This window comes from Marmota marmota, unplaced genomic scaffold, assembly GCF_001458135.2.
Source record: "Marmota marmota marmota unplaced genomic scaffold, marMar, whole genome shotgun sequence".
Taxonomy (NCBI): domain Eukaryota; kingdom Metazoa; phylum Chordata; class Mammalia; order Rodentia; family Sciuridae; genus Marmota; species Marmota marmota.
Window position 1 is genome coordinate 88,846,071 of NW_026000026.1, and position 18,925 is coordinate 88,864,995.

At 32.1% G+C, this 18,925-nt stretch overlaps 2 protein-coding genes across 3 annotated transcripts in view; both read right to left on the bottom strand.

Annotated features, from left to right (window-relative positions):
- Positions 1-18,925, bottom strand: part of Snx2 (sorting nexin 2) — a 73,507-nt gene that overhangs the window by 10,705 nt on the left and 43,877 nt on the right. For both annotated transcript variants that reach the window (XM_048811845.1, XM_015486758.2), the window contains exons 4-11: positions 17,615-17,681; positions 17,427-17,470; positions 15,991-16,132; positions 11,868-11,946; positions 6,403-6,478; positions 5,348-5,461; positions 5,000-5,093; positions 3,260-3,465 (exon numbers count right to left, since the gene is read on the bottom strand). In XM_048811845.1, coding sequence (XP_048667802.1) covers positions 3,260-3,465; positions 5,000-5,093; positions 5,348-5,461; positions 6,403-6,478; positions 11,868-11,946; positions 15,991-16,132; positions 17,427-17,470; positions 17,615-17,681 — 822 coding nt within the window. The remainder of the gene's footprint in view (positions 1-3,259; positions 3,466-4,999; positions 5,094-5,347; positions 5,462-6,402; positions 6,479-11,867; positions 11,947-15,990; positions 16,133-17,426; positions 17,471-17,614; positions 17,682-18,925) is intronic.
- On the bottom strand, positions 6,445-11,675 carry LOC107143163 (ATP synthase F(0) complex subunit C2, mitochondrial). The gene has a single exon (XM_048811846.1). It carries the CDS (start codon positions 11,610-11,612, stop codon positions 11,109-11,111), a length of 504 nt encoding a protein of 167 aa, XP_048667803.1. The 5' UTR covers positions 11,613-11,675; the 3' UTR covers positions 6,445-11,108.

Here is an 18,925-nt window from a genome sequence, read left to right on the forward strand (position 1 = left end):
TTGTTTAATTAATCAAAAGGGGGGAGATGCTGGGAGCCATTAGCCAAGTAGGTATGATAATTTCCTTGCCAGCGTACCCCATGTTGCTTAGTGGAAGGACTCATGGAAATAGGACGTTTTGCAGTGACATTGCATGTAGGTGACCTTGCTCAAAGACCAGGGCAGATCCGGGTTTAGGGTGTTCCCGGTTTAGGATAATCCGGGTTTAAGGTTATTCCTGCTGGGAATAGGGCGTATCCTGCTGCCTGAGTTCCCCTTGAGTTCTCACGGGATTCAGACAGTATTTTTTGGGAGACAGAAGCCCAGTGGGGGTGGATTTGGGCAGAGAACGTGGATTTCCCCAGAATGTGATTGTAGACGGCTGGTGTGAGTTCGGGAATAAAGAGTTGCTGTTTGAATCTACAAGCTGTGTGGTGGCTCGTGATTGTGTGCCCAGCCAGACTGCGGCACAATACCCAACAAAGCTTGCAATAACAGTAACTAAAATATGTAATCCTAAATAGCAGAAGCCATGTACTTACAAAAGAGGAGCTTTCTGAATTTTTTTTTTTTTTTTTTGGGGGGGGTAACTGGGGATTGAACTCAGCGGTACTTGACCACTGAGCCACATCCCCAGCCCTATTTTGTATTTTATTAGAGACAGGGTCTCACTGAGTTACTTAGCACCTTACCATTGCTAAGGCTGACTTTGAACTTGTGATCCTCCTGCCTCAGCCTCCCAAGCCACTGGGTTTACAAGTGTGCACCACCATGCCTGGATTTTTTTTTTTTTTTTTAAAGGCAGTGTCTCACTAAGATGTTGAGGAGCTAACTAAGTTGTGAGGCTGGCCTCAAATCAGTGATCCTCCTACCTCAGCCTCCTGACTGAACGGGATCATGGGTATATATGACAACATCTGGCAGAAAAACACTTCTAGTTCATATTAATTTAAAAGCCTCTGGATCAAACAATTAAATAACTTATTTTCTTTTCCTTATTAGATAGTTCTGAACCTTTTATATATACTCTAAATCTCCTTGGCAGGGATGCTACTGTTTTCCAAACTTAGCTGACTGCAGTACTTCTTTTGGTGCCAGTGCTCTGTAAAATTTTGAAAACCACGAATATAATTAATTTTATGAAATGTAACATAGGACTTACATAGTATGCTGAAAGCTATTTGAGAAAACAAAACAGGCAGGCCATCCCTGCCAAGGGTCTTTTCCCAGATTACCTCTTATCAGGTATTCCTCACAGACTGCCCTTTTTTTTTTTTTGACCCATAGATTTTTTTGACCTACATACTCTTTTACAATCATTCTTCATGCTACTGGGAGGTGAGAGTTAGGGGTTCAGGAATGAGTGATCATCTGTAAACTGACTTGTATATCAAAAGTTGTCTACATATACAAGCAAAATTGCTAATTTATTCAAATCTAAGCAATCACCATTCTGATCTAAGAGCCTTCTAGTAGTAACTGTCAATGTTATCTTGAAAACAAAATCCTCAATGAGTTGGCAATGTATCAATATTCTTATTGTAGATAAATTATTATTTAATCACAGACTTTAGCTGAACAAAATTTGCATTAAAAAACAAAGAACAAGCTGGGTGCGGTGGCACACGCCTATAATCCCAATGGCTCAGGAGGCTGAGGCAGGAGGATTGAGAATTCAAAGCCAGCCTCAGCAAAAGTGAAGCACTAAGCAACTTAGTGAGACCCTGTCTCTAAATAAAATACAAAATAGGGCTGGGGATGTGGCTCAGTGGTTGAGTACCTTGAGTTCCATCTCCAGTTACCATCCTACCCCCCCAAAATAACAAAGAACAAGGTCTTCGTACTTTTTTAGAATGTTTGCATTCAAGGTAAAAGGTAAATACCTAGATCCCCCTGCCCCACACCCCAGCCCATGATACCATAACATTATTATGAAACATTATTTGCAATAAAATGAAAGACTGAATAATGTTCAATTTAAGTATCCAAATACTAAAGATATGTATACAATAGTACTTTGTTAAACTGGATTACTTTCCCAACTATTCATAAAGTTTATTATTCATATTTAAACATTATCATTAGGTAACATAATCTATGATCTAATGTAGACCCATCTCATCTATAGATACATGGTGACTACACATTTGAATAAACAGAAAGTCTGACTGCAATTTGAACCATGCTAAAAACCCCACGAAATATATTCACTTATTATATACTTTAATTTACTAATGATAATAGAGTCTAGTAGGTAGTTTTAGTTACTGCAGAATGATCAAGCAAATGCTAATAGTTAGTTGCAAACTTGTAAATATGAATATACAATAAATATATATAATTCTTTCTCTTATCTGACTTTCCTTAGATCTCTTAAAAATATTAACTCTGTTAAAAAAACTAAGTTACAAGAATACAAACAAAAATAAGTATTGGTGAGGATGTGGGGAAAAAGGCACACTTATACATTGCTGGTGGGACTGCAAATTGGTGCAACCAGTATGGAGATTCTTTGGAAAACTTGTAATGGAACCACCATCTGACCCAGCTATCCAACTCCTCGGTTTTTACACAAAGGACTTAAAAACAGCATACTACAGTGACGAAGCCACATCAGTGTTTAGAGCAGCACAATTCACAATACTAAATTGTGGGACCAACCTAGATGTCCTTTAGTAGATGAATGGATAAAGAAACTGTGGTACATATACACAATGGAATATTACTCAGCAATAAAAGACAATAATATCATGGCATTTGCAGGTAAATGGATGGATTTGGAGAATATTAGGCTAAGTGAAGTAAGCCAATCCCAAAAAACCAGATGCCAAATGTTTTCTCTGATATGAGGATACTGATCCATAATGGGGGGGGGGGCCGCACGGGGCATTGGAGGAATGGAGGAACTTTAGATAGGGCAAAGGGGAGGGAGGGTAAGGGAGTGGGCATGGGGGTAAGAAACACAGTGGAATGAGATGGACATCATTACCCAAAGTACATATATGAAGACATGAATGGTGTGACTTTATTTTGTGTACAAGCAGAGACATGAAAAATTGTCCTCTATATGTATACTATGAATTGAAATGTATTTTGTCATGTATAACAAATTAGAATAAATAAAATAAATAAACTGAGTTACAAAACAGTTTAAAGTCTTTTTCTATATAGTATTATTTAGAATTTACATACTTACATACATGCCTAATTGGAAACCACATTCTTTTTAAAGCAAACTATACTGAAGCAAATGCAAGAAAGATTGCAAAACAGGGCTTACTTTCACTGCAGCAATAAGACGAATGTAGTCACTAAGTAGTTCCGAAAACATGTAAAAGTCAGCAAAAGCTTGTTCTTGATGTAACTGGTCTATCTTCTCCTCAACCTCTGCAAGCTGAGAAAGAGCTCTAGATAAAGCAGTATGATCCTCAGAATTACCTAACATGGCAGCACTTTTAGCAAAGGCAGCTGTGTTGGCTGAAAGTTCTGAAATAAAAAAAGGGCTTACTTTAAGCATTTGTCAGTAAAATTATAAAATATTGTATTGATTTTCTACATTCTCTCCAAATTTTATGTATTGATGAAATGGCTGAATAATATTTTAAATTAATTAACAGAAATAGTTACTAAAATGCCTTAAGCAATAGTGTAAAATGCTCACAAAGCTACTGAAAATTAATAATCACTGCTGGCGCTGGGAATGTAGCTAAGTGTTAGAGTGCTTGCTTAATATGTACAAGGCCATGGATTTGATTCCCAGTACTGCAAAAAAGAAAAAGAAACAAAGAAAACAAAAGAAGAATTATTGCTTATGTTTTCAGGTTATATACTATATTTAAATAAATAAAACATAACAATCTTTCTTCCTTTTCTCCCCCAAACACTCATTCTTTGTCCATTCCTAAAAAACATAAGAAATGCATTTTTAATAAGTGAAGCATTAAGGTTATGATTGATTTATACTACATTCTTTGGCCTTTAAACATTTGTCACTGAAAATAATGTCTGCAATTTTTAATGAGAATATTATTTAGCTAACCAAAGAAAAATAAGGTAGAATTGTAGATACAATTCACGTCCACCTTAGTCTTTTTTTCTTTCTTGTGCAATAATTTTCCGTAAAATAGAATTTCTAAAAAAGATTTTTCGCATGACCATTTTTTGGATATTTCAATTAAAAAAAATTTACAGGATGGATGCTACCAACAACTAGCAATTACATTGCCTGAAAATTGTTGTTACTCTGCATTGTACAGAATCTAAAAGAACCTCCATAGCCCATTCCCTAAAACATGTGTAATACAAATGACAAAGTTGTGACAAAATACTTTCAATAATAAATGTATTAGTAGGTTTCTGTTAATTATCTTAACAAAATGTATTACTAGTAATGTCACATACTAAATTACTTATTAAATATTTTGGAAAACTGATAAAGCCTCGATGTCTTTAAAATTAGCATATCCCCATACCACCAAAAAAACCCACTTCATTGTGGATTAAAAACTTACAACTCAAAATTTATGGGAAGTTTTATGCCCCATGCCAGCCAAAGAAACAAAAACAAAAACAAAAACCTCATATTTTTAAATACTTTAGTTTGAAAACGAAGAAAATACTTCAAAATGTTTTCCAGAAAATAGAGGCAGAAAATAAATACTTTCATGAAAATTTTCAAATACCAATTTTGGAATCTCTCATGTTTTAAATATAATTAAAGTTACCAATGAGACAACTTCATCTGTTAAACTGTAAATACATCAACAAGGAATTAATAAAATGAATAATAGTTTTCATCCAAAATTCAAATACACTTTTATATAAGCTTCTATACCTAAACCAGAAGTTAGATAAAAAATAAAACAAAATTTTTAGTAATGAAATTAAAACAGAAGGCACTCTTAAACTATTATTTCTCTCTTCCTTAATAACTTCAGAATATGCATTTTTAGTAAAATTTAAATAAAATATTTTCATTAGTTTTATGATGGTAAACATACAAGCAACAAAGTAAACAAACCTTTTCTATGACAGACCAAGGCTTCCACACTGGCATGAAGTTTCCTAAGTTGCTGGTCTAGATTCTCAAATTGCTGTTGCTTTTCTTCAAACCACTAAGAAAAAAAATGAAAAATGGGGTTAATTTAGGAAGAACAAACCACTGTAAATTAGGTTACCAATACCAAGCTACATTCCTTGTTTTAAAGCAACAAATTAACCGTGTATAACCATGGTGGTCATCTGATGTGGCTGAGAACTAAACTCAATAAACAAATTAATATCCTATTTTCTACTTGTACAGCTTTAAAATGCAATTGTTGGGCTCATTAATTCATCTCATTATTCAAGTCGAAAAATCAGCTCTTACTGCATCCGATTCATTCATCTTGATTGTCATTTTGTTGACAGCGTCGGCAGCCTTGTTCACCATCCTCAATATTCCTGCTCCACTCAGAGCCTGAGTATTAACTGCTCTAGGCAGCTGGAATTGAATGACAAATAAGGGCAAACAAACCGGTTAAAAGCCTAGAGGTTTAACTGGGCACAAAAGGGATCCCTCCCTTCCTAAAATAAAAAAAAAAAAGAAAAGAAAAGAAAAAAAAAAGAGGCTGTATTTTCTTCACTCTCATACATTTAAATAGTGAGATCTAATTTCTCAAATACACTACTTGTACATTCTCAAAGGAAAACTTAAAAAATAGACTTTCCATTTGCTTTTCTTCTGTACGTTTACATTTAGATGGAACAAACACCATTTGTCAAAATATATTAAGAAATTGCCAAGTATCCTAACACTGGCCACTTGTTTGCTAGCAGAAATAAACTGTTTATAAGAAAAGAAGAAAGTCTTGAGAAAAATCTCCTTATGTTCAGTTAGGATCATGTGGTTTTGAGTTTTTAAAAAATTCTGAGACAATTCCTTAAAAAAAAAACCTCAAGCACTAACAATTAGAATTCTTAACTGTTATTAAAAGCCCAAAATGTACCAAACATCTCAAAATATAAAGAGTAGCATGGTTATAGTTCAGGCTTTTTCAAACTACATATTTGCATTTTGAAACCTTAATAAAGATATTAGAATGCAGACACATATTCAACTTTGTCTAAAAATGAAGTCTGAATAAATTTATTTCAACAAGATACCTAACTAACAACTTAGGGCATTTGAAGTTAGTTTATAAATCATTTTGTTCAACTTGGTTTTAAATTTTCAAGAAAGGGACTGATCATCCTATAAATATCAACTTTAAAGAAACTATTTTGCTAGTAATTTAGTTAAGTAATTAATTCATTAGGTGAAAAAAACCCACTGCCTTATTTCATCTATTAATCCAATTATATACTGATTATTATTATATAAATTATAATGATAAATACAAATGAGAAACTTCATATACAAAAATTTAAAGTAGAAAAAAATACCTCTGAACTTTCCAAGAACTGCCTTAAATCAGGATCCTGTAGTAAAGTTGGATGTTTTACTGTTCTTTGAAGATACCTAGATTTAAGAATAAAATTTCTCCCTTTATTAGTATTTTAAATTGTATTTCAACAAAATAAAAATTTTAAAATGCAGTAAAAAGGTGTCCTCAGTCTGCCCCTTATTAGTCTACTCTCACTATAATTAATTAGAATTTTATAACATTCTACTAATTAAAAAGCTTTTTGTTAATCTTTTAAAAATTGATATAATACCTTTTCATAATTAAGTAAGAAATGGCAGAGGGTAAGGATAAAAGTGGGAAGTGGTTAAATCATTTATCAAACTTCTTACTATAAAGTATTAGAATTTAAAGGGTTATATGAGTTTAATAATTTCATATTTAGATATAGTTAATATTGTTTCCAGTTACAATTTTAGAGTCCTAAGATACATATTTCTATATTTTACATATATGAGACACACACACATTTTTTTAAAACTTAACAAGAGTAATTGCTATCATTACCAAAATTCAAAACATTCTACCAATGTTTTGCTTGTTAACAGATTTAAATTACACAATCAACTCTGGCACACAACTAAAGTTTCTTCAATAATTGTATTTTTAAGTTTTTGATATTTCTGTAAATATGATATATAAATTAGAAGTGAAAAAGCAATAGAGAAACATTATTATCAAAATCACTGTTAGCTCTGGGTGCAGTAACACATACCTATAATTCTTGTTTAGTCTCTTTCTCCACAGCCAAACTCTATACAATAATCGTAACTATTTTATCAATGTTTAAATGTTAATCTGTCTTTACACATTTATGTAAATCATATACTATATTAAGCTTCATTATAAATTAGTAGTTCACAGAAGAAGTTATTATGCTAGAAACAGATCATTTAGTAGATATGTGGTTTAAAAAAATTTTATTGCTTATATAATAGAGCCAAAAGAAAAATGCAGTGAGAACATTAACTTTAAAGTTTAAAATAAGTTGGTATAATCCCACTAGAATTTGATTTATAATTTTAATAATAAAATTCCCCCAACTCTATTAAAGAAATTATTGTAATTGTTTGTACTATGTATTACCTAAAGGCAGTTTGCATAAGTTGTTCAGTTTAGTGCTGGCAAATAACAGGCAATAACATATTTGTAAAATGAACAAGCAGAAAGGAAGACAAAACATCTGATAATTAATCTTTAAGAACACTTCAACATTTCACCCTAAATGAAAATATCTAATACTACCTATATTCTGAAACAGTTTTCCAAAGTGATTACTAGTCCCATGAAATACTCCATCAAAAAGATTAATTCTAAAAATGTTTGAAATATAATACATACATACACCTTTCTTTAAGATTCATATTGACTGGTATCAAGTTGGTGCTCTAAGTCCAATAGGAAATAAACCTGGTATAACTGTTAAATCCTGTGTTAATAAAACTCTGTTGACTATAGATCCCATTTTTCATCCTACCACTTATTAGCTTTCTGAGGAATCAGTTTTGGAAAATTATATTCTAGAAAATAACAGTAAAATTTTTCCTTCTTTTTTAAGGAAAGAGCAACTAACTAAAAATATATGTATAGCTTATATCATGTTATAATTGAGAACAGAAGTGTAAACTGGATTTTAAAACAATGAGCATTCATACATATACACCAATTCAGAAATAATATCAGAGAAAGCTATAAATATAAAATATAAAAAAAGGATGAAGAGAAGCCTTGAGTTCAATCCCTAGCATTCCCCTCCCCAAAACCAAAACCAAAAAACAGAATGAAAAGAAAAGAAAAAAAAAAAGAAGAGAAGTGCTAATGATGAAAATAGAAAGGCAGAAAGAGTTTGGGTCTTGAATGACATTCATTTGTTCATTTGACAAATATTTACAGAGCACTTACTATATGTTAGGTATTGTTCTGGGTACCTGCAATACATCATTCAACAAGACACACTGAGATGTTTTCCCCAGTGGAGCTTAAGAGTTTAGAAAAAGACAAACTATAAATATAACAAACATAAATTATGTAGGATTTGAAAAGGTAGCAAGTGCTATAAAAAAGAAAGGGTAAAACAGGGTACACAGAACCAAAGGTGTAAGACATGGTGGTTGCAATTTAAATAGGTCAGAATGAAGCTGAAGATCAGAACAGACTTCAAGGAGACATTTACAACTGAAGAAGGGATGGGAGTCAGCATGCAGATGCCTAAAGAACAAAAGCATTCTAGGCAGAGTGAGTACAAAGACTTGAAGTAGGAAAATCCCTGGAGTGCAAAAAGATCAGTGTGGCCCAGAGCACAGTGAGTGATCAAGGAAAATATGAGCTCAAATAGATAACAGAGTGGGAAATACAGGTCAGGAAAACTTGGGAGTCTGTTATAAGGACTTTGACTTATATTGATTGAAATCAGATATTAATATGATCTGATTTATGTTGTTAAAGAATTATGCTAGCTGCTATATTTGAAAAAAAAAAGAAAAGAAAAAAAAAAGTAGAACTGCCAAAGATGAAAGTGACGAGACCAATTAGGAAACTACTGTATTTAATTAAGACCTTTGGACCAGCAGTCACTAGACTGATGAGAAATGGTTATGTTCCAGATATCAGATAGAAGCACTAGCATTCCCTGATGAATTAGATAATTCTGAACAGCTTCCTATCTCCAAATTTCTTAATATGAAAGAGTGGATTAATTAATCTATACTAACTTCTTAGACCTTGCCAATTGAGTTTTTAGGTTCTTGAGACAAACACAATTCTGATTCATTTACACTTTAAAGTTAAGAAAGGTTATATTTAAGTAACTTGCCCAAGATCACAGAGTGTAGGACAGTAAAGACTTGAATTACAAAATGAATTATAAATCTTGTATACTATTATTATGCTCCTCCAAATTTCTAAGCATATATTTGCCAAAGTGTATTCTTACCTAAAAATAAATTCACTATATGTTAAGATAAGGCACAAAGTACTCTTAAGAAAATCAAGCAAGCTATCTTAGGTATACTTTTAATAAAATAGTCTCTGCTTACTTTATTGAATATGGCATAGAGTGGTACTTGGCTATTTCACTCTTCCTAACTTGTAATACCAGATGTTTATTTTTTCATTAAAAATAGTCATCTGGATTCTCTAAATTAAATAAATAAAGTGAAACACAAAAAAATACTTCCCTTATTACTAGAGGCCTGCTCTAATGTTCAAAAAATTTTAAATGTCACATGAAAATCACTTTTATAAGTCAGATATATAAAAGGGTAAAAAAATGCAGTTTTAAAATCTTGTACACATTATAAAACTGTGTTCAAGAAGTGAATAAAACTGGTTATGACAGAAGAAATGGGATTAGGGTAAAGCTAAAGAAATGAATTCCTTTGCTTCTGTATGTTTATGTTTATATTTTCTGTAGTCATTTTTTTCTAGAGGAACAACTTTTCCTTATATGTTATACTAAGTGTTTTATACTACATGGAGTATATACATGGAATGTTTTATACTACATAGAGGTATGCTAAGTACTATATAATGCCATCAAGTTAGAAGAAAGTAGAATGTAGAAATAAATTATATGTCCTTGGTACAATAAATCTTCATTAAGTTTCTTATCAAGCATGCCATCTGAAATATTTCAAATTTACTCATAGAAAAATAAGACTTGAAAGGTTTCTCAAAGGGTCATGGTTACACCATGACTAAGGAAGGACTAAGTGAAATCAAGGCAGAACATTATGTACCTTTATTCTTAAAAATATTCTGTCTGTATCCCCTACCTATAATACAATCAATTCTAATGGCCAACCTAAACTTCTGCAATTTCAATTTTTAGGGGAATTGCTGATTTCATAAATACAATTCTACTTTCTAGTATTCTCTAGCATAAGATTTTAAAATTGCATATTCTTTAGTTTTTCTTACTGCATGCTGTTTAAACCTGACTTTTCTGTGGCATTTTTAAAAAATGTGAACAATTTATTACTAAACACCAGAAATAAGTTGCCTTGAAAATAGTTTAAAAAAATAATTTGTACCCTGGGGTGGGGGGTGGGGGTTGTGGTGTATGTGTGTGTATCCTTAAAGCCTGTCCTACCTACCCCAATACTGATTTTAAGCTAAAAGGGAAGTAATTACCATGATAGGTTCTGAAAAGTCAAGGATAGTTTCAAATTTGTTTTCTCATTTTTAGCATAGCATGGAAGGAAAAAAACATACACAAAAGTAAGGGGAACACATTGCAATTTTCATTGTTCTGAATAATGTTCATTCCATATATGGTATAACTTCCTAAGAATCTAAATACCAAAGCGGGATTATTTTTACCCAAACCTTTTTTTTTTTTTTTCCTGTAGTGTTGTGGATTTAAACCAGGGCCTCACCCATGCTAGGCAAGAACTCTATTACTGAGTTACATCCTCAGCCCTATCCAAACATTTTATCCACTCTTTATCCCCAATCACAACTACCATGTTTTCCTTTAAAAGTCTAGAAGTTTCTTAGTGCCTTGGTATCTACATCTATGATATAATTCTATCCTTTTTTTTTCTTATTAATACAGTATTTATTTGTCTTCCCTCTGTCAAACCCTGAGCCAACCACTTTCCCCATATTGCCTGAGGTAGTATAGGAAAAGGGACATACAGGGCAGACAAGACATGGGAGAAAGAATTCGAGGCGGACACTGCTCCTTCACATGGCAAAGAGGATGAGAAAGGCCACCATCAGGCAAAAGAGCCCCATGGCCTCTGAGAGGGCAAAGCCCAGAATGGCGTAGGAGAAGAGCTGTTGCTTCAGAGAAGGGTTCCTGGCATAACCAATGATAAGGCTTCCAAATACAGTCCCAATCCCAGCCCCAGAGCCAGCCACCCCAACTGTGGAAGCCCCAGCCCCAATGAACTTGGCTGCTGTGTCAATGTCCCTTGAAATGGTGCTGGTTTGGAAGCGGCGGTGAGGGATAAGTGAGGTCAGGGGACAAGGGACTGCCAAGCTGCTGAAGCTCTCATATGTCAGTGTATCTGGTCGGTTCAGAACCATTGCAGACAGTGGTCGGCTCAGCAGATGAGAGGTGCTCCTGACCAAGGAGTGGGTGGAGAGGAACCTGGAGCAGGCATACATTTTCAGGGGGTGAGGGGCCGTGGCAAGAAAGCTGCTCCCAGTGCAGAGAAGACAGAGAGGGGCTAATTCTATCCTCATTTAATTCATATATTTATATTCCTGCTTATAGCATATGAAGCAAAACAGATGTTATTTTGTTAGACTATTCATGAGGATTAATAGAATCACAACAAATATATTATTGTACTGCTAAAAGAAGCAATTTTGAAAAGTTTAAAGTACTCTTAAGAGCCATCAAGTGGTAGTTAAAAAAAATAAGCATTAAAATACAGTTGTATCATAAGTAATAAATTAGACTTATGAGAGTAATAAAGTATTACTATCTAGAATTACCTTTCAAGAGCTGCTCTCCGTTTTTCTACGAACTCTGTGGATGATGAATCTTCTTTACCTACTTTAACCTTGGTCATACCTTTGAAGAAGTTGAGAGTTGAGATGATTTTATTGTGAAAAAGTCTTTTATGACCATTTATTCACAATTTAAAATATACTTTGAATTTGAACTTAACAAAAAAAGCTTCTAAGTTGGTAACTGCTATGTTACTTAAAAAGCAAAACATTTTGAAAAATTAAATCTCATGATATGCTAACATTTCTACTTGGTAAATAAATAATTAGGACACGAGAGAACAGATAAAACAGAAAATGAGCTATTTGTAGTTTCTTGACCCATACTGATTATTTATACAAAAACTTACATCAAAAAATTCTTTATCTGCAATATTTTACACTCCTGGTAAATTCAAAAGTTTTTACATTATAATGTGCATTATGGAATCTTTAAGGCAGTTAATTATGAGCAATAAATAAGGCTCTTACTTTCAGGATGACGTAAATAAAGATAAACATAACCCATAAATTTACTAAATTTTCCCCTGATTCAGATTCAAAGAGCATGTTCTTGTTTATTTATCAAAACTTTGTTTTTAGGCAGGGTCTCACTGATATTGCTCAGGCTGACCTTGGACTCCTAAAGCTCAAATGATTCTCCTACCTTAGCCTCTCAAATAGCTGGGACTATAGGCATATGCCATCACAACCAGCACATAGTTTCCTAACAGTTGAAAGAATAAGCACATTCACAGAGACATTTAGAACACATCAAATTTTGAAAATAAAAATCAGGTTAATTGGGCTTGGGGTGTAGCTAACTGGCAGAGCATGTACTTAGCATGTGGAGGCACTGGGTTCAATTCCCAGCACCAAAAGAAAACAAAAAAACCAAAAATGTTAATTATTTCTATATTGTCAACTTTAATGTTAATATATTAGGCTGCAGATCCCCCACCATTCTTTTTCCTTTCAAACATGTTTTCTGAAGAAATGAAGTAATGATACAAGCTGTAACATGGAAGAATCATGAAAAAACAATAGTAAATAGATGAAGCCCATCACCAAGAACCATATATTGCATGATTCCCTTTATATAAAAAATCCTGAACAGGCAAATCCGCAGAGAAGGGCAGTACATTAGCATCTTTAAAAACATTATAAAAAACTATGCAATTCTTATTCAGGTTGATATATTTGGTGAATAATTAACATATACCACCATTAATATTTTGTTTCTAAAAATCTCATTAAAATATAAAGGTTTGAAAAAGAAAACTCAGACAATTGAAATTATGGACCTTGTCTACTGCATATGGGATGTTAATTATTTCAGATATTTTATTTACTCATAAAAAAAATCCCACAACTATGTAATTCTTTGCTTCTTTTTTTCTTCATTTATCCACTCATCCCTAAAGGCAACCATTATGGCACATTGTGGGAAAATAAAACAACAATTTATCTTAATTGGTTCACTCCTAAAATTTTCAACTTGTTTTTCTAATAGTTTATATAGAATAGTATTTTTTAGTCAAATGAGGTCCTATTAAGTGGCAATGGTTATGTGCAATGACTTCTTAGCAAAAAGTAACCACTCTTATTCCACTATTTAATACTTGAAAAACACTGTTTATGTAATTAAAACCGTCTTTTAATTTTTCTTAGACAATATATTCATTTTTATTTAAAAGTTAATAAATAACAAGACATTTATAAAATGACTATATACTGTGCTGGCTGGCTGCCAGAAAGTTCAAAGATTAATTTGTCACCTATCTTTAATGAACTGTTCAAGATTTTAGGAAAAAATTGTTTTACTTGGATTCATCCTACATTTCTTGACTATATTTTCCCTGCTAATTTCTTTATTGATATACATTTTCACTATTACATGTAGTTGCCTCAATCCTTTTCTTGAATGAAGTAGTATATAAATAATTTTTAAGCAATTTAAATCTACTTTAAATGTCTTTTAGACAATTCTACAATAATATAGCATTAAAAGTTATATAGCTCAGTTGATAGAGTGCTTGCTCAAGGTCCTGGGTTTAATCCCCAGCACCATGGGGGAAAAAAAAATTATATTTAAAAAACAGAAAGATGGGGCTAGGAATATTGCTTAGTGGTAGAGTGCATGCCTAGCATGTACAAGGTCCTGGGTTCAATCTCTTGCCACAAACAAAATAATACATAAAAGTTTTCTTTTTTAGGTAAAGAACAAAAACAAAATAAAAAAATTAAAAAGCAAGAAATAACCAAATCATTATCCTATTGAAATAATCAAATTGAAAGTAGGAGGCAAAATAGAATTGTGGTTAAGAGTATAAGTTGAAAAATAAGAAGAAAATTCAGCTCTGCCATGTTATATGACTTTTGGCATGTAGGATAAACTTGATTAATCTTAGTTTCCTAAGTTCCTTAGTTCAGAATATCTAGAGGGTTTTAGAGACTACAAAGTCCCTACAATAATACTAAACTGCTTGTCTTTTGTTGTTCTTTAATGAGTGTCCAGAATGGAATTTTATAAAGGTTAGCTAATGTGTTATATCACAATAAATGAGTATAGAAGCACAGAAGAACAAAGCTATTTTTCTATTAAGGTAGGAATTAGAATTTACAAAAAGTTTTTAAATTTTTTGTCTTATTAAATGTTTTTGTCATAAAATTTCTTTCACAAATTTTGTGTAACATAAAGTAAGTTTATTACTTTTAAATAAATAAGATTAAATAATTTTTTCAAATACAGTAAGTGTCAACAGATGTAGCCCACATAAGCAAACACTCTCTTAAGACTCTTTAATAAATTTTAAGAATGTAGGGCCCTAGGAATGCAGCTCAGTAATAAAGTGCTTGCTTAATATACACAAGGCCCTGGGTTCAATCCCCAGCACTGAAGAGAGAAAGGAAGAGAAAAGAAGAGAAGAGAAAGGAAAGAAAGCAAGCAAACAAGCAAGCAAGAAAGAAAAAGGAAATAAAGGGTTCTTGAGACCAAAAAGTTGAAGAACTACTCAACTAGGTTTACGAATTTTAAAAGAGAGAAAATATATTACAAACTCATCAGGTTTCAAATGAATGATATCAATAAAACTGCTTTCAGGGCTGGGGCTGTGGCTCAGAGGCAGAGTGCTTGCCTCGCATGCATGAGGTCCCGGGTTCGGTCCCCAGCACCACATAAAAATAAACAAATAAAAATAAAGATGTGTCCATCTACAACTAAAAAATAGTAATAACCTTTTTTAAAAAACATGCTTTTCAAATCAAATGTTTAAAAAAGTAAAAACCAATAATTTAAAAATCAGTAAAATTCATTTCAAATATTTTTCAGAGTAATCATCTCAAGTATAAAGAAACGTTGAAGTAAGAAAAAAAACAAGGACTGAAAAAAGACTGGATAATACTTAAAAAATATTCTTTTAATATTTTTTTAATTGTCAATGGACCTTTATTTTATTTATTTATATGCAGTGCTGAAAATCAAACCCAGAGTCTCACACATATTATACAAGCACTGCACCACTGAGCCACAACCCCAGTCCAATACTAAAAAATTTTAAGAAATGGAGGTTTTCCTCTTCTTTTTAAATTTTCTGCATTTTCTTAACTAAATATTACTGGTATACGTAGAATAGTTTTTAAATATTAAATTGAGGTATAAAATAAACTAAGATAAGTTTAAATAGTTTTTATATAAGCAAGGCTAACTCAAATGTTCTTTTTTGGACAATATAAAGCTAAGATCCAAATACCTCCACCTCTTTGAAAATTGTTAACATATTAATAACATTAAGTATTCTGAGTGTGACTCAGTAAAATGGTATTCTACTTCCCCTAAAAGGTTATAGTTTGTAACTGCTTTCAACTTGGTAAATTTTAACCCAATATTCAAAACCTGAACCCGTAGGTGTTAGAAAATAAAACTACTAGCTATATATTCTTATATAATAAGAATAATTCTTATATAATAATATTATATTCTTATATAATAAGTGCACAATTATCATAATAGAACATTTAAATTACCATTATCTCTACAACTGAGATGGTGGTAATGAATGATTCTGGAATGCATAAATGTATACAGTTAAAAGGGATTTTTTTTTTTTTTTTGCTTACTCATGCTTACCTACTATACTCTTCTCCGGGGCAGGTGGTACAATATAACCAACGTGTAAATACTTGCTTGCTAATTTGCTGTGCAAACCAAGAAAATCACTGAATCTTCTTTTAACTGAAAATTCACTCTTACTGAACATGGAAAGAGAAGTCTAAAAGTGAAGAAGTAGTATTTCAAATTTTGAACAGTACAGAATTATTCAGAATTTAACGCTATAAATAATTACGAACACACACACACTGCTCTCCTTTGCAAAAGAACACAGAGTATCTAATGTGGTACATAGACTTCTAACAATTCAAAAAACAAAATAACAACAACAACAACAAAACTCAAATGATTGTTTCCGTTAATGAATTTTAAATCTTTACCTCTGGCACAGATTTCCTTCTAAGTTTCAGTCCAAATATTTCCAAAATGCCTAAGGGACACCTCCACTTAAATCTCATTGACATCTCAAACTCACTATATTTTCCCCTACTCAAACACAAGTTCCATAAAAAAAGAGCATTTGACTGTACTGTTAACTAATACTAATATACTTCTTGCTTGTAACAGAGGCTGACACCATAGTAAAGTACTTAATAAACATTTGTTTACTGAATTAACAAATCTTATCTCACACTCACTTTGTTCCTCCCTACCTGTCTTTTTAGAGAGATCACTTTCACAATTACAAAGTTCCTCTACTTAGTAACTTAGGTATCCCTCTTCTTATTCCTTACATCTAGATCTAAGAAGCCATTTATTTTTCTCACTTCCAGAACCATTTCCTTAGTGTCAAGCATTATTTCTTATACCTGGGACTGCTGCAAAACACTCTGTTTTAAGATGTGATAATTTAATAATAGTAGTGGCCTCTTAACTGGCAATCCTGACCTCTACCTTGACCCTTCCAATTCATATTGAGGCCACAGAGATCTTTCTAAAACAAAAATCTAAGAGTGTTATACTCTTGCTTAAACCTCTATCATGGCTTTCCATTATACTTAAGATGAAACCCAAATTCCTATATGTGCTGCTCATAAAACATGAAAGCTCATGGCCAAACAATTCAATTATGAACCACTTCTTACAGATCCTAGAAAACACAATGCTTTCATTACTTAGATTTTTCACCAGCAAATTCCTATGCCTGCAACAAACATTCTACTACTTTCTTTTCATCTCCCACAAATCACTCCCCTCATCTTTGTCTTGGTTTAGATATTAGTTTGCTCATAAGTTTTTCCTGACCCTTGGGTCTAGATTAATTCCCTTCCTGCATACTCAAACAGAACACTCAACCTATGAAATTACTTACAACTCACTGTAACAATTTCTTAGCAATTTTTATGTGAAGATAGCCTTTACAAAGACAGGGTTCATGTCAACCATAATCACGTCATATCCTCTACTATATATAGTAAGGGGTCAATATTTTATTAAAAGAGTCAAAGGCTTACCTTTGTTGTTACTCTATATGCCATGTAAGCATTCATGCCATCACCTATAAGTCAAATATTATTTTTAAAACCACGTGCTTAAAAACAGTACCATTTTAATACTGTAATGACATATTTAGTTAAAAAGGGGGGGGATAACAGTCAAACTAATAAAAAAGAGGTACAAAATATAATTAATATTGACTCACCAACTTTTTCTGGATCCGACACACCGATTTCTATATCAAAAATATCTCCATTTGCTTCTTCTTCAATCTAGAAAAGAATAATTACTTTTTGTGTTGAAGAAGATTCCAATTTATATTATTGTCATAACACTAAGAACTATAATTTTTACCATATATGTTCTAGTAGGGTGTCATAAAATTATTTTAAGAAGTCACTGAAAAAAAAAAACACAATAAAAGCTTTCACATTTCCTGATTATATGAAGAAACAGAATAAAATATACAAATAACAGGATAAGGATTATTTGGAGAAGTAATGGAAAAATCTCGTGTCTTCAAAATTCCTCAGATGTAGAAAAAATATTTTCACTTTCTGTACAAAAACTGTGGAATTTTTTTTTGTCCAATATACTGAATCTTTGTATTCATACTTTTAAAATTATTAACTCCTTATTTTTAATACCAGCATTTCTTCAAGTTAGAGCTGTTTCTAAATAATTAGGAGATAGTCATTACTTTCACCAGTAGAATCTTACATACTTGCAAAAAATTATTATACCTAAAAGCAACATTAGCACTATGATTTTTCTAAATACCAAGTGAAGACACATTCCTCTTGAAGCCAATAAAAGAACTATAAAGTTCAATTTTAAAAAGCAGTCAGTAGAATAAAATGATAACCCTATAAGACTGTAGAAAAGACCTTTTAAATGCTGTTATAAAGTAACTGGATAGCAGTTCTGCAAGAAAGCTTTGTTATTATAAAAAAGCTCCGAGATTATTAACTTAGCAAAATTTTCAAGGCAATAGCAATCAATCTATCCATAAAAAAGTTGAGTTTTTCTAACTGAAATCTTTTCTTCAATGATTGCCTTTTTGTGTACTTTTTAAAAATATTTTTTTAGATGTAGATGGACACAATATCTTTATTTTATTTATTTATCTTTATGATGTGCTGAGGATCAAACTCAGTGCTTCATATTGGATAGGCAAGCTAGTTACTGAGCTGTAACCCCAGCCCTCTTGTATGATTTTTTAAGTAAAACTTTTTTGAATTATAACACATACAGAAAAGTATATAAATTGGTACAGCTCAATATACTTTCATAAAGTGTATACATCTTTCTAAACTCAACCGAGGTCAGAAAAAAACACTATTAATCAGTCCAGAAGGCCCTTTTACATTCTCCTACATTCATAATCTTTCCTTCGCCCTACCAATATAACCACTATCCTGACTTCTAACTCTGTTCACTAGCTTTTTTTTTTTAAAGTTCATTTCATGGAATCATGTATAAGTACTCATTTCTGTCTTATTTCCCTTAATACTAT